The sequence below is a fragment of the Bos taurus genome, chromosome 25, assembly GCF_002263795.3.
Source record: "Bos taurus isolate L1 Dominette 01449 registration number 42190680 breed Hereford chromosome 25, ARS-UCD2.0, whole genome shotgun sequence".
Lineage (NCBI taxonomy): Eukaryota > Metazoa > Chordata > Mammalia > Artiodactyla > Bovidae > Bos > Bos taurus.
The window spans coordinates 18,206,802-18,222,113 of NC_037352.1; the positions used below are offsets into that span (position 1 = coordinate 18,206,802).

General features: G+C 39.2%; 1 protein-coding gene across 2 annotated transcripts in view; it reads left to right on the top strand.

The window, feature by feature from the left end:
• The window catches only part of ACSM2B (acyl-CoA synthetase medium-chain family member 2B), a 48,827-nt gene extending 44,709 nt beyond the window's left edge, over positions 1-4,118 (top strand). For both annotated transcript variants that reach the window (XM_024984800.2, NM_001101952.2), the window contains one exon: positions 3,077-4,118. In XM_024984800.2, coding sequence (XP_024840568.1) covers positions 3,077-3,178 — 102 coding nt within the window. In that variant the 3' untranslated portion in view covers positions 3,179-4,118. The remainder of the gene's footprint in view (positions 1-3,076) is intronic.
• Positions 4,119-15,312: the final 11,194 nt, after the last annotated feature.

Here is a 15,312-nt window from a genome sequence, read left to right on the forward strand (position 1 = left end):
GACCATTCAACTCCTAGACCAAAGCCCTGGCAAGCTGATCCATATAGTGGGAGGTCAGTTCAGTTCAGTTCAGTCTCTCAGTCGTGTCCAACCCTTTGAGACCCCATGAACTGCAGCACGCCAGGCTTCCTGTCCATCATCAGCTCCTGGAACTTGCTCAAACTCATGTCCATAGAGTTGGTGATGCCATCCAATGATCTCATCCTCTGTCATCCCCTTCTCCTCCAGCTTTCAATCTTTCCCAGAATCAGGGTCTTTTCCAGTGAGTCAGTTCTTCGCATCAGGTGGCCAAAGTGTTGGAGTTTCAGCTTCAGCACCAGTCCTTCCAATGAATATTCAGGGATGATCTATTTTAGGGTTGAATAGTTTGATCTTTTTGCAGTCCAAGGGACTCTCAAGAGTCTTCTCCAACACCACAGTTCAAAAGCATCAATTCTTCGTTGCTCAGTTTTCTTTATAGTCCAACTCTCACATCCATACATGACTACTGGAAAAACCATAGCTTTGACTAGATGGACCTTTGTTGGCAAAGTAATGTCTCTGCTTTTGAATATGCTGTATAGGTTGGTCATAACTTTTCTTCTAAGGATCAAGCACCTTTTAATTTCATGGCTGCAGTCACCATCTCCAGTGATTTTGGAGCCCAAGAAAATAAAGTCTCTCACAGTTTCCATTGTTTCCCCATCTATTTACCATGAAGGGATGGGATTGGATGCCATGATCTTTGTTTTTTGAATGTTGAGTTTTAAGCCAACTTTTTCACTCGCCTCTTTCACTTTCTTCAAGAGGCTCTTTAGTTCTTATTTTCTTTCTGCCATTATCGTGATGTCGCCTACATATCTAAGGTTATTGATATTTTTCCCGGCAATCCTGATTCCAGCTTTTTGTTCACCCAGCCTGGCATTTCTCATGATGTGCTCTGCATATAAGTTAAATAAGCAGGGTGACAATATACAGCCTTGATGTACTCCTTTTCCTATTTGGAACCAGTCTGTTGTTCCATGTCCGGGTCTACTGTTGCCTCCTGACCTGCATACAGATTTCTCAGGAGGCAAGTCAGGTGGTCTTGTATTCCTATCTCTTTCAGAATTTTCCACAGTTTATTGTAATCCACACAGTCAACGGCTTTGGCATAATCAATAAAGCAGAAGTAGATGTTTTTCTGGAACTCTCTTGCTTTTTTGATGATCCAACAGATGTTGGCAATTTGATCTCTGGCTCCTCTGCCTTTTCTAAATCCAGCTTGAACATCTGGAAGTTCACGGTTCATGTACTGTTGAAGCCTGGCTTGGAGAATTTTGAGCATTACTTTACTAGCCTGTAAGATGAGTGCAATTGTGCAGTAGCTTGAGCATTCTTTGGCATTGCCATTGGGATGAAAACTGACCTTTTCCAGTCCTGTGGCCACTGCTGAGTTTTTCAAATTTGCTGGCATATTGAGTGCAGCACCTTCACAGCATCATCTTTTAGGATTTGAAATAGCTCAACTGGTGTTCTATCACCTCCACTAGCTTTATTAATAGTGATGCTTCAAAGGCCCACTTGACTTCACATTCCAGGAGGTGAGTGATCATACAATCGTGATTATCTGGATTGCGAAGAACATTTTTGTACAGTCCTGTGTAGTCTTGCCACCTCTTCTTAATATCTTCTGCTTCTGTTAGCTCCATATCATTTCTGTCCTTTTTTGTGCCCATCTTTGCATGAAATATTCCCTTGGTATCTCTAATTTTCTTGAAGAGATCTCTCGACTTTCCCATTCTATTGTTTTCCTCTATTCTTTGCATTGATCACTGAGGAAGGCTTTCTTATCTCCTATCTCTTATCTTCATCTTATCTCATATGGCCTTATCTCTTATGTCTTTCCTTTTCTCCTTTGCCTTCTCTTCTATTCACAGCTATTTGTAAGCCCTCCTCAGACAACCATTTTGCTTTTTCAAGGACAGACAAATAGGAAATGATTGAGATGGAATTCAAAACCAGACCTTGTAACTCTTAGATATCTATCTATCTGTTCTACATTAATAGCCATACCTAATATTTTTGAGTGTTTACCCTGTTGGAGAGGAAGAAATTTTCCTCTACCTTTCTAGGTTCTTCCTGCTGGTCTAAGTATTAAATCAGTATGAGACAGATTAATAGGAGAAATCAAACACAAATTTAGTCATGTATTCTTGGGAGAGACTCAGGAAAACTCAATAACTCACCAAAACAGTCAGAACCCTCACCTTAAATACCACATTCAGCTGAAGACAAAACATGATGTTGGGAGTAGTGGTTTAGGGAACCTCAAAAGGGTGTTAGACAATTCTAATGGAAATGGAAAAGCAAATATTTGGTAAATAAATGTTTTCTGAGCTGTACAGATACAGTGGGTCACAGATGGACATTGATGTCTAGGCCCTGTTGAATCTTCCCCACACCCTAGACCATATTCTTTGCAGAGATATCTCAGGAACAAACTATTTAAACATTTTAAGCAGTTATGGGGTAAGGAACAAGAAAAGCATCCTGAGTCTTCTATTTCTTAAAAATAATAAGCCTAAATTAATCCTCACGCCCAAGAGGCACATTTTGAGCTGGCAAATTTTCTTCCCCTATAACCTCATGCAAGAATTTAGTCTATGTAATTGCACTTTTTTATCACAACAACTCAACAAAGTTGTTATCCTTCAGTCTGCTCAGTGGGAATACTGAGTCTCAGAAAAACTAAGTGACCTGACCAAAGCCAGGCACATGGTAAAGGAAAGGCTGGAGCCCAGAGAATCTGAGGTAAAAACTCAGATGGCTGTTTACTGTGTCGTGTTGCATTCATCATGCTGCATCTTCACTCTTCTAGAGAATGTCAGAGACCAGCTAACTAATCTTTATGTTTAATCTCTTGTCCTCATCCCAGAACATTTTCTGAAGATTTGTATCACACAAGGGGTTTCCCAAGGGACTTACCAGGATCTGTCCTCACTCACCTGGAGCCTTTGGCCTCAAGAGTTTCCTCTCACTCTATAGCAATTCCTCTGAAAAATCCAACCCATTGGGGTCACAAATAACCCACTTTGGACTGATCTTTTCTCAACAGATAGAGTTCGTCTTAGATCTGCCCAAGACCAACACAGGGAAAATTCAGCGGTCAAAGCTTCGAGACAAGGAGTGGAAAAAGTCTGAGCAGGTCGGGGTCTAGTGATACCTGCAAGGTGCTTTACCTTAGATCCTGCCCTTCTTCCCCTTTAAATCCATTTGAGTCATCTGCCTTCCTCTGGGGATATGAGATTCTTTATGACAAAACATGATCTGATTTTTGTCTTTCCTTGGTTATTATTTCAAAATCTTACCATGTTAGATATTGAAAAAAGAAAAAGAAAGGAGGAATGAGAAAGAGAGGAAAGGAAAGGAAACAGAAAAAACGGTGGGGAAAGAAGAAAGAGAAATTAAAATAGCAATAAAAAGAAATTGAGAAATAAGAAAAGGAGGGAGGGATCATAAGATGGAGGCCAGGAGGAAAGATGGAAATAATTAGAGGGAAGAAGAAAAAAAGAAAGAGGAGAAAGGAAGAAATGAAGGAAAGAAAGAAGGTGGGAAGGTAGAAAGGGGAAAAAAGAAAAGACAGAACTCAATAAAATATCAATAGTAAGAGAAAATGATAAAGAAAAATGATGGGAGACAGGAAGAAGGGGAGAAAGGAAGGAGAGAAGGAAATTTTTAGTTTTCTCCCACAAATAGATAGTGACAAGAATCATGAAGAAAACTGAATCTTATCTAGGAAACAAAAGGCTATAACACCCCATCACACCCCTAGAACAAAATCTCCATACAGAGAGGCTTGTGAGTGTGGTTGGAAAATTAGAATCACCCTCAAGTAACTTCAGATTTGGGGGAAATCATGACCAGAGGAGGGGAAACACCATTTATTGAGCATTTGCCACATGCAAAGCACTGTCCATGCAAGCCATTTCACAAATACTATTATGTCTTATCTCAACGTGGCATCTACAGATTTCAGATCATGGCTATGAGAATAGTGCAGGCACCTCAAAAGGGTGGCCCTTCTCCCATGGCTTTTGTTTCTATTTTTTTGTTATCTACTCTTCCTAGTATCAATAATAAAATAATTTTAAAGTTAAGACCCTAAGGGTTATCTTTGGGGAAAACAAAGATGTTTTGTTGAAGAATAAACCACAGAGTCAGTTCCTAAGACTTCTGGATCCCAGAACCAGGGATCCAGGAGAGGGGTAAGGACTATGAGGGCTTTACCTATAACTAAGAGATGGAAGGTGAATCTTCCTAGCAGATTAAAGTTTAAAGTGAGTTGAAGAAAAAAGCAAAGGGTCTCTGAGAGTCTATGACTCTTCTTCTTAAGAATGCTTAGTAATAATAACAACAGCTTTAATAAGAATATCAATTATTTATAAAGTACTTGCTAAGTGTCAGGCCCTATGGCAAGATACACATATATTAATCTCACTTTTCAATTCAAGTTCTATTATTTTTTCCCATTTTATGTGGAAAAAACCTAAGATTTGGAGAGATTCAGTGATATTCTGCAAAGTCAAGTAGCTGGTAAATGACAGCATCAGGTTCAAACACAGACCTGTCTGCTTACAATGTCTATGCATCCCTTTGCTTGCCTTCTTCTCTAACCCTTACTACTCTTAAAGTAATGTTTTAAATATTCCCTAGAGAGAGGGGGTAGCAGTGTAGGAAGATCTTGAGCTCACATCCTCCCAGGGACACACCAAATATATACCTACATATATAACAATTCCTCTTGAAGAATACTTCAGGACGGATTGAATAACTACTGCACATAGGCAGACCACATAGATATAGATAAGAGAGATGGAGACATGGCATACACGAGAATCCCACCCCTATCACAGCAATCTTCAGTAGGAAGCAATATTGCTGAAGGGTCCGAGTGCAAACTTATCCTCCCTGGGACACAGTGAAAATAGTTTAAAGGCTTCCTAGACCATACAAGAAGGAAACCCATTTGCTAACCCTAGTGAAAAGTCAAAGTGTTAATATCTCAATCATGTCTGACTCTTAGTGACCCCATGGAATGTAGCCCACCAGGCTCCTCTGTTCATGGAATTCTCCAGGCAAGAATACTGGAGTGGGTAGCCATTCCCTTCTCCAGGGGATCTTCCTGATCCAGGGATTGAACCTGAGTCTCCTTTATTGCAGGTGGATTCTTTACCATCTGAGCCACCAGCCAAAATGACAGGAAATAGCTGGAGCCCTCTCCAGGGTTAGAGGTGCTGATAAGCACCACTGCTCCTATGACTCCCTGTAACCCATGCTTGTTCCAGCTCCAGCCACTTGCCAAGGCAGCCTTGACCCAGGAACTATACCTAACCATGCTCTGCGGCAGCTCTAGTCACCTTACCAAGGTGCCCTTGGGTTTAGCATTCCCCAGTGACTTTTCTGACCTAGGTCAAATATAGCTCCAGCTGACTTGTGAAAGGGGCCAGGTGAAAGTAGTCTACACAAGAGATGTTCCCACATGAGGCCACTCCTTAAAGAAAAAGAGAGGTATGTCTTTTGATTAATTCACAGAAACAAAAGTCAAACAAAATGAGGAGACAGGAATATGTCCCAGATGAAAGAACAAAATAAAACCCTAGAAAAACTTAAATAAAACAGAGATGAGTTATTCACCTGATAAAGTGTTCAAAGAAATCATCATGAGGATGTTTACTGAACTTAGGAAAGATTGCAGAACCTCAGTGAGAACTTCAACAAAGACTTAGAAAATATAAGAAAGAACCAATCAGAAACAAAGAATACAATAACTGAAATTTAAAATATACTAAAGATCATCAATAGCAAAGTAGATAATACAAAAGAATGAATGAAAAATCAGGAAGATGGAATAGTAGAAATCCCTCAATTCGAACATGAAAAAGGAGAAATAAAATTTTTAAATGATGAGAGTTTAAGGGATCTCTGAGATAGCTTCAAGCATTCTAACATTTGTATTATAGGGGTCCCAGAAGAAGAGAAAGAGAAAGGGACAGAAAACTTATGTGAAGAGATAATGACTGAAAGTTTTCATAACCTGGGGAAGGAAATAGACATCCAGATACAGGAAGAGCAGAGTGTCCCAAACAAAATGAATCCAAAGAGATCCATAGCAAGACATATTAAAATGGCAAAAATCAAACATAAAGAGAGAATCTAAAAGGCAGTAAAAGAAAAACAACTAATCACATACAAGGAAACCTCATGACTATCAGTGGATTCTTCAGAAGAAACTTTATAGGCAAGATATATTTAAAGTACTGAAAGGGAAAAACTCAACCTAGCATACTCTATCTGGCAAGGTTGGCACTAAAAATTAAAGGAGAGATAAAGAGTTTTCCAGAGAAGCAAAAACTAAAGGAGTTTATTACCACTAAACTGGCCTTATAAAAGTGTTAAAAGGTTTTCTATAAACAGAAAAGAAAGATCACAACTAGAAATAAGAAAATATATAAAAGGAAAAAATTCGCTGGTAAAGGCAAATATATAGTAAAAGCAATGTATCAGCCACTTAAAAATCTAGTACGAAGTTTAAAAGACAAAAATGTGGTACAATCAACTATAACTACAGTAAGTAATTCAGGGATATACAAAATAAAAAGATATAAAATATGACATCAAAAACATAAAGTATGCGAGGGGGATAAAAATGTAGTGCTTTTAGAATGCTTTTGAGTTTAACCAACTGTCAGCTTAAAACAGAAGGTTAAATATGCAGGTTGATCCAGATGAATCTCATGGTAACCACAAACAAAAAAACCTACAATTGATATACAAAAATAAAGAGAAAGGAATCCAAACAGAAGACTAAAGGAATCCATCAAACCACAAGGAAGAGACCAAGAGAAGGAAACAGAAATTACTAAACAACTGAGAGACAATTAGCAAAATTGCAATAAGTACATATCTATCAATAATTACTTTAAATGTAAATAGACTAAATGCTCTAATCAAAAGACATAGAGTAGCTGGAAGGATATTAAAAACAAAACAAAAACAAAAGACAAGAGCCATGTATATACTGCCTATGAGAACCTCACCTCTCAGATATAAAGATACACATAGACTGAAAGTGAAGGTATGGAAAAAGATATTCTATGTATATGGAAAATAAAAGGAAACTTGGATAACAATACTCAGGTTAAGTGAAATAGACTTTAAAACAAGACTGTAATAGGAACAAGAAAGGACATTAATGATGATAAAGAGGTCAGTCCAACAAAAGGATGTAACCTTTATAAATCTTCATGCATCTAACATGGGAACACTGAGACATAATAAACAGACTTTTGGACTCAGTGGGACAAGGAGAGGGTGGGATGATTTGAGAGAATAGCACTGAAGCATATACACTTCCGTATGTAAAATAGATAGCCAGTGGGAGTTTGGTATATGACACAGGGTGCCCAAAACCGGTGCCCTGTGACAATCTAGAGGAATGAGGTGGGGGGAGGAAGGGGGAGGGACGTTCAGAAGGGAAGGGATGCATGTATGCCTAGGGCCAACTCATGTTGATGTATGGCAAAAACCATCACAATATTGTAACTAATAAATAAAAAAAATTAATAGCAATAAGGGAGAAACAGACAACAATGCAATAATAGTGGGGATTTTAATATCCAACATACATCAATGGGTAGATCATTCATACAGAAAATAAGTAAGTAAATACTGGTTTTAAATGACACATTAGACCTTGTTGTGTGTGTGTGTGTGTGTGTGTGTGTGTATACACACACACATATATTTATATAAAACATTCCTTCTAAAACCAGAAAAATACATATTCAAGTGCACATGGAACATTCTCAAGGACATGATAGACCACACACACACACACACACACACACTATTTTTAAGAAAATTGAAATCATATCAAGCATATTTGTTGGCTATAAATGTATGAAACTAGATATCAACTACAGAAAATATTGGGGGGAAAAAACATAACCATAATAAATGACATGCTTATAAACAATCAATGTGTTATTGAAGAGATCTAAATGAACCAAAAAAACCTGGAGATAAATGAAAATAGAAACAGTAAAAGAAGTTCATAGTGATACTGGACTTCTTCAAGAAATAAAAATGCTGAATAAGGAATGTAAATATACATTTGAAGGAATAGAAAAATAAGAAACAAAGACCAAAGTCAGTAGAAGGAAGGAATTAAGAAAGACTGCTGCTGCTGCTAAGTTGCTTCAGTCGTGTCCGACTCTGTGCGACCCCATAGACAGCAGCCCACCAGGCTCCTCTGTCCATGGGATTCTCTAGGCAAGAACACTGGAGTGGGTTGCCATTTCCTCCTCCAATGCATGAAAGTGAAAAGTCAAAGTGAAGTCGCTCAGTCGTGTCCAACTCCTAGCGACCCCATGGACTGCAGCCCACCAGGCTCCTCTGTCCATGGGATTCTCCAGGCAAGAACACTGGAGTGGGTTGCCATTTCCTCGTCCAATGCATGAAAGTGAAAAGTCAAAGTGAAGTCGCTCAGTCGTGTCCGACTCCTAGCGACCCCATGGACTGCAGCCCACCAGGCTCCTCCACCCATGGGATTTTCCAGGCAAGAGTACTGGAGTGGGGTGCCATTGCCTTCTCCTAAGAAAGATTAGAATAGTAATAAATGCAATAGAGACTAAAAACACAATAGAAATGGTCAATGAAACTACAAGTTGATTCTTGGAAAAGATAAACAAACTCAAAAAATCTTTAGCCAGACTTATTAAGAAAAAAAGAAAGAGAGCCCAAATAAATAATATTAGAAATGAAAGAGGAGGAATTACGTCAGTTGTACCACAGAAATACAAACCACAGAAATACAAAGGATCATAAAAGAATGCTAAAATAATCATATGCCAACAGATTAGACAGTCTAGAAGAAATGTATAAATTCCTAGAAACATTCAATTTTCCAAGATTAAATCATGATGAAATAGAAAAACTGATTAGGCTGATTATTAATAACAAAATTGAGTCAGCAATTTTATAAAAATCCAAAAACAAAAGTTCAGGTGTAGATGACATCAAGGGGAATTTTATAAGCTCTTTAAAGAAGGGTTAAAGCCTACCTTTCTCATATTATTACAAAAAATTGAAGAGGAAGGCATAATTCCAAGCTCATTTTATGAGGCCAACATTACCCTAAAACAAAAACCTCTCAAAGAGGATTTCGCCGGTGGCTCAGTGGTAAAGAATCCATCTGCCAATGCAGGAAACACAGGTTCAATCCCTGGTCTGGGAAGATGCCACATGCTGGAGCAACTAAGTCTGCATGCAACTGTACAACTATTGAACCTGTGCTCTAAGAGCCTGGGAGCTGCAACTACTGAACCACCATGCCACAACTACGGAAGCCTATGAGCATTGCAGCCCATGCTGTACAAGAGACACCATCGCAGCAAGAAACCCATGCACTGTAACTACGGGTAGCCCCCACTCTCGCCCCAACTAGAAAAAAAGCCCATGCAACAATGAAGCCCCAGCACAGCCAAAAAATAAACAAGTGAAATTCTTTTGAAATATACATATATATATATCAGAAAGAAAAAGAAAATTACAGGCCCAAATCCCTGATAAACAGAGACACAAAATCCTCAACAAAATATTAGTGGGCAGAATTCAACAGCCCATTATAAGGATCATATGCCACGATCAAGGGAGATTCATTCCTCAATGCAAAGGTAGTTTAACATGCATAAGTCCATCCATGTGATAAAACATGTTAATGAATTGAGAATAAAAATTATATAATTATCTCAAAAGATGTAAAAAAGGCATCCAGCAAAATTCAACATTCATTTATAATAAAAAATTTTTTCAGAAAATGGGTATAGAAATCTCAGGTTGGTTTATTTCTCTTCCTCAGTTCTTGCCTCATCACAATAAAAAATTGGAGTGATGGAATAAAGGGTTTAAAACAACGGACAAGATACAGCTCAGCTCAGCTCAACTCAGCTCAAGCAGACAGATCTTTTATTAGACTGATACCGCCAAGACATGGGAGCAAGCTGACCCCAAAGAAGTCCTCCCTCTCTCTCTTACCTTCCACGTTTATATATTTCCAGTCTCCTCCTTTTGGTTGTGTCCTGTGCAAAATAGGCCTTGTACCCACCACCAATCAATGAAAAAGAATGCAAATGGGCGTAGGCTCAAGGCTGATTGACAAGTTATATAACAGCTGCTGCTGCTGCTGCTGCTGCTAAGTTGCTTCAGTCGTTTCTGACTCTGTGCGACCCCATAGACAGCAGCCTACCAGGCTCCCCCGTCCCTGGGATTCTCCAGGCAAGAACACTGGAGTGGGTTGCCATTTCCTTCTCCAATGCATGAAAGTGAAAAGTGAAAATGAAGTTGCTCAGTCGTGACCCCATGGACTGCAGCCCACAAGGCTCCTCTGTCCATGGGATTTTCCAGGCAAGAGTACTGGAGTGGGGTGCCATTGCCTTCTCTGTATATAACAGCAGGCTGTGTTGTTTATGTCTTCCCATAATTCAGTCTGTTATAATCAGATCTAGAATATTTGTGAACCCCTAATGGGCTCCTGTGATTGTGGTTTTTCAGTCTGTCTATCCTCTGATAGCGGAGAAGGCGATGGCACCCCACTCCAGTACTCTTTCCTAGAAAATCCCATGGACCAAGGAGCCTGCTATGCTGCAGTCCAGGGGGTCGCGAAGAGTCGGACACGACTGAGCAACTTCACTTTCACTTTTCACTTTCATGCATTGGAGAAGGAAATGGCAACCCACTTCGGTGTTCTTGCCTGGAGAATCCCAGGGACAGGGGAGCCTGGTGGGCTGCTGTCTATGGGGTCGCACAGAGTCGGACATGACTGAAGCGACTTAGCAGCAGCAGCAGCATCCTCTGATGGAAAAGGATAAGAGGTTTATGGAAGCTTCCAGATGGGAGAGACTGACTGAGGGGAAAACTGGGTCTTGTTCTAATGGGTGGGGCTATGCTCAGTAAATCTCTAATTCAATTTTCTGTTGATGGGTGGGGCTGGTGTAGCCTACCAGGCTCCTGTGTCCATGGGATTTTCCAGGCAATAGTACTGGAGTGAATTGCTATTTCCTTCTCCAGGGGATCTTCCTGACCCAGGGATCTACCCAGGGTCTCCCGCATTGTAGACAGACGCTTTACCCTCTGAGCCACCAGGGAAGTCCTAATCCCTAAGAAAGGCAATGCCAAAGAATACTCAAACTACCACACAATTGCACACATCTCATAGGCTAGCAAAGTAATGCTCAAAATTCTCCAAGCCAGGCTTCAACAGTATGTGAATCGTGAACTTCCAGATGTTTGAGCTAGATTTAGAAAAGGCAGAGGAGCCAGAGATCAAATTGCCAACATCTGTTGGATCATCAAAAAAGCAAGAGAGTTCCAGAAAAACATCTGCTTTTGCTTTATTGACTATGCCAAAGCCTTTGACTGTGTGGATCTCAACAAACTGTGAAAAATTCTGAAAGACATGGGAATACCAGACCACCTGACCTGCCTCCTGAGAAATCTGTATGCAGGTCAGGAAGCAACAGATAGAACTGGACATGGAACAACAGACTGGTTTCAAATAAGGAAAGGAGTACTTAGGCTGTATATTGTCACCCTGCTTATTTAACTTATATGCAGAGTACATCATGAGAAATGCTGAGCTGGATGAAGCACAAACTGGAATCTAGATTGCCAGGAGAAATTATATCAATAATCTCAGATATGTAGGTGACACCACCCTTATGGCAGAAAGTGAAGAACTAAAGAGCCTCTTGATGAAAGTGAAAGAGGAGAGTGAAAAAGTTGGCTTAAAGCTCAACGTTCAGAAAACTAAGATTATGGCATCTGGTCCCATTACTTCATGGCAAATAGATGGGGAAACAGTGGAAACAATGACAGACTTTATTTTGGGGGGCTCCAAAATCACTGTGAATGGTGAATGCAGCCATGAAATTAAAAGGTCCTTGCTCCTTGGGAAAAAGATATGACCAACCTAGACAGCATCTTAAAAAGCAGAGACATTAAAATAAAGGTCCATCTAGTCAAAGCTATGGTTTTTCCAGTAGGCATGTATGGATATGAGAGTTGGATTGTAAAGAAAGCTGAGTGCTGAAAAACTGATGCCTTTGAACTGTGGTGTTGGAGAAGACTCTTGAGAGTCCCTCAGACAGCAAGGAGATCCAATCAGTCCACCCTAAAGGAAATCAGTCCTGAATATTCATTGGAAGGGCTGATACTAAAGTTGAAACTCCAATACTTTGGCCACCTGATGTGAAGAACTGACTCACTGGAAAAGACCCTGATGCTGGGAAAGATTGAAGGCGGGAGAAGGGGACAACAGGAGATGAGATGGTTGGATGGCATCACCGACTCAACGGACATGAGTTTGAGTAAACCGGGAGCTGGTGATGGATAAGGAGGCCTGGCATGCTGCAGTCCATGGGGTCACAGAGTCGGACACAGCTGAGGGACTGAACTGAACTGAACTGAAACGGGCTCCTAGATGCCTAAAGTTACTTGAAGAAGGCCCTGTGGTTATTTTGTATCCACTGTGTGCCAAGGGCACATGTGCAGGATTTGGAAAAGTCTCTGTGGTTATTTTGTAGCATATCTGTGATCTCTCCCAGGTGTGTCTGGAATGGGTTTTAGAGATCCGTTTGCATTCTTTTCAGCTAGGGTACCCTTCATTGCTCATGCCTAACTTCCTAACTAACAGAAGGAGCATACCTTAACATAATAAAGGCCATATGTGGTTCACAGCTATATAGGATGCAATGGTGAAAATCTGAAAGTGTTTCCTTTAAAGGAAAAGCTTAAGATCAGGAACAAGACAAACATACATATACCCACCATTTGTATTCAACATAGTATTGAAAGTCCTAGCTGCAACAATTAGGAAAATAAAAGGAATAAAAATATCCAAACTGGAAAGGGAGAAATAAAACTTAACCACTTGTGGATGATGAAACTGAATGTAGAAAACTTCAAAGATGCCATCAAAAAACTATTAGAACTAATAAATGAATTCAGTGGTTGCAACATACAAACAATACACCAAAATCTCTTGATTTTCTATACACTAATAACAAAGTCTCAGCCAAAAAAAAAGCAATCTTGCTTATAATTTCATGAATTTATATTATAATATAATATTATATATTTATAAATATAATAAATTCATTAAATTATATTAAATTTATTTAATAAATTTCATAAAGTAGGTGAAAGACCTGTTTTCTGAAAACTATTATGTTTTACAAAGAAATTAAAGATGTCTGAAAAAATAGAAAGATATGCTGTGCTCATTGATTGAAAGTATCATTGTTGTTAAAAAGTCTATGCTATCCAGAGCAATCAACAGATTCAATATAATCCTTACCAAAATACCAATGGCATTTTTCACAGATCTAGAATAAATAAGTTAAAATGTTTATGGAAACACAAAAGACCCCAACTAGCCAGAGCAATCTTGAGGAAAAAAAGTTGCTACAGACATTATACTCCAAGACTTGAAGTTTTATTGCAGAGCTACAGTAATCAAGACAGTATGATACTGGCACAAAAAGAGAGGTCAATGGAAGAGACATAGAGTCAAGAAATAAAGCCACCATCATGTGATCAATTAATTTATGACAAAGGAGGCAAGAATATACAATATAGGAAAAGACAATCTTCAATAAATGACATTGGGAAAGCTGGACTGAACAAAAGAATAAACTCAATAGCTTTCCTACACCGTAATAGAAAAATATACTCAAAATATATTGAAGTCTCAAATGTAAGATCAGAAACCATAAAAGTCTTAGAAGAAAACATAGGAAATAGCCTCTTTGACTTTGGCCTTAGCAATATTTTTAGCACCTGTCTCCTCAGGCAAGTGCAATAGAAGGAAAAACAAATAACTGGGACTACATCAAACTATAAAACTTCTGCACAGAAAAGGAAACCACCAGGAAAATTAGAAAGGTAATTTACTGAATGGGAGAAAATATTTGCAAATGATATATGCAGTAAAGGGTTAACAAACAAAATATATAAAGAATTCATAAAACTCAATATAAAAAAACTTTAAACCTGAATTTTAAATGGGATGAAGACTTTAATATACATCTTTTCAAAGAAGACTTAAAGATGTTCAACAGTCACATGAATAGGTACTCAGTATCACTAATCATGAGGGAAATGAAAATCAGTTCTCCAATGAAATATCACCTAACACCTGTCACAATGGCTATTTTCAAATAAACAAGAAACAGGCAAAAATGTGGAGAAAAGCGTACGTTCAGGAACTGCTGGTGGGAATGTAAATTGGTAGAGCCACTACAGAAAAGCAACATGGTGGTTCCCCAATGAGCCAAAAATAGAAAGACCATTGCTGTTGATATTGTTCAGTCTCTCAGTTATGTCTGACTCTTTGGGACCCCGTGGACTGAAGCCCGCTAGGTTTCCCTGTGCTTCACTGTCTCCCAGAGCTTGCTCAAACTCATGTCCATTGAGCTGGTGATGCCATCCAACCACCTCATCTGCTGTCATCCCCTTTTTCTCCTGCTTTAATCTTTTCCAGCTTCAGGGTTTTTTCTTATGAGTCAGCTCTATGAATCAGGTGGCCAAAGTACTGGAGCTTCAGCTTCAGCATCAGTGTTCCAATGCATATTCAGGACTGATTTCCTTTAGGATGGACTGATAGGATCTCCTTGCAGTCCAAGGGACTCTTAAAGTCTCCTCCAACACCACAGTTTGAAAGCATCAATTCTTTAGCGCTCAGACATCTTATGGTCCAACTCTCACATCCATACATGACTACTGGAAAAACCATAACTTTGACTAGATGGACCTTTGCCAACAAAGCAATGTCTCTGCTTTTTAAGATGCTATCTAGGTTGGTCATAGCTTTTTCCCCAAGGAGCAAGGACCTTTAATTTCATGGCAGCATCCAGCATTCACAGTGATTTTGGAGCCCAAGAAAATAAAGTTTATCACTGTTTCCATTGTTTGTTTTCCCGTCTGTTTGCCAGGAAGTGATGAGACAAGAGGCCACGACCTTCATTTTTTGAATGTTGAATTTTAAGCCAGCTTTTTAACTCTTCTCTTTCACCCCCATGAAGAAGCTCTTTAGTTCCTGTTCACTTTCTGCCATAAAGGTGGTATCATCTACATATCTGAGGTTATTGATATTTCTCCTGGCAATCTTGATTCTACCTTGTGATTCATCCAGCCTGGCATCCAACATTCGTTGGGTCATAGAAAAATCAGGGGAATTCCAGAAAAACATCTACTTCATTGACTATGCTAAGGCCTTTGTGTGAATCACAACAA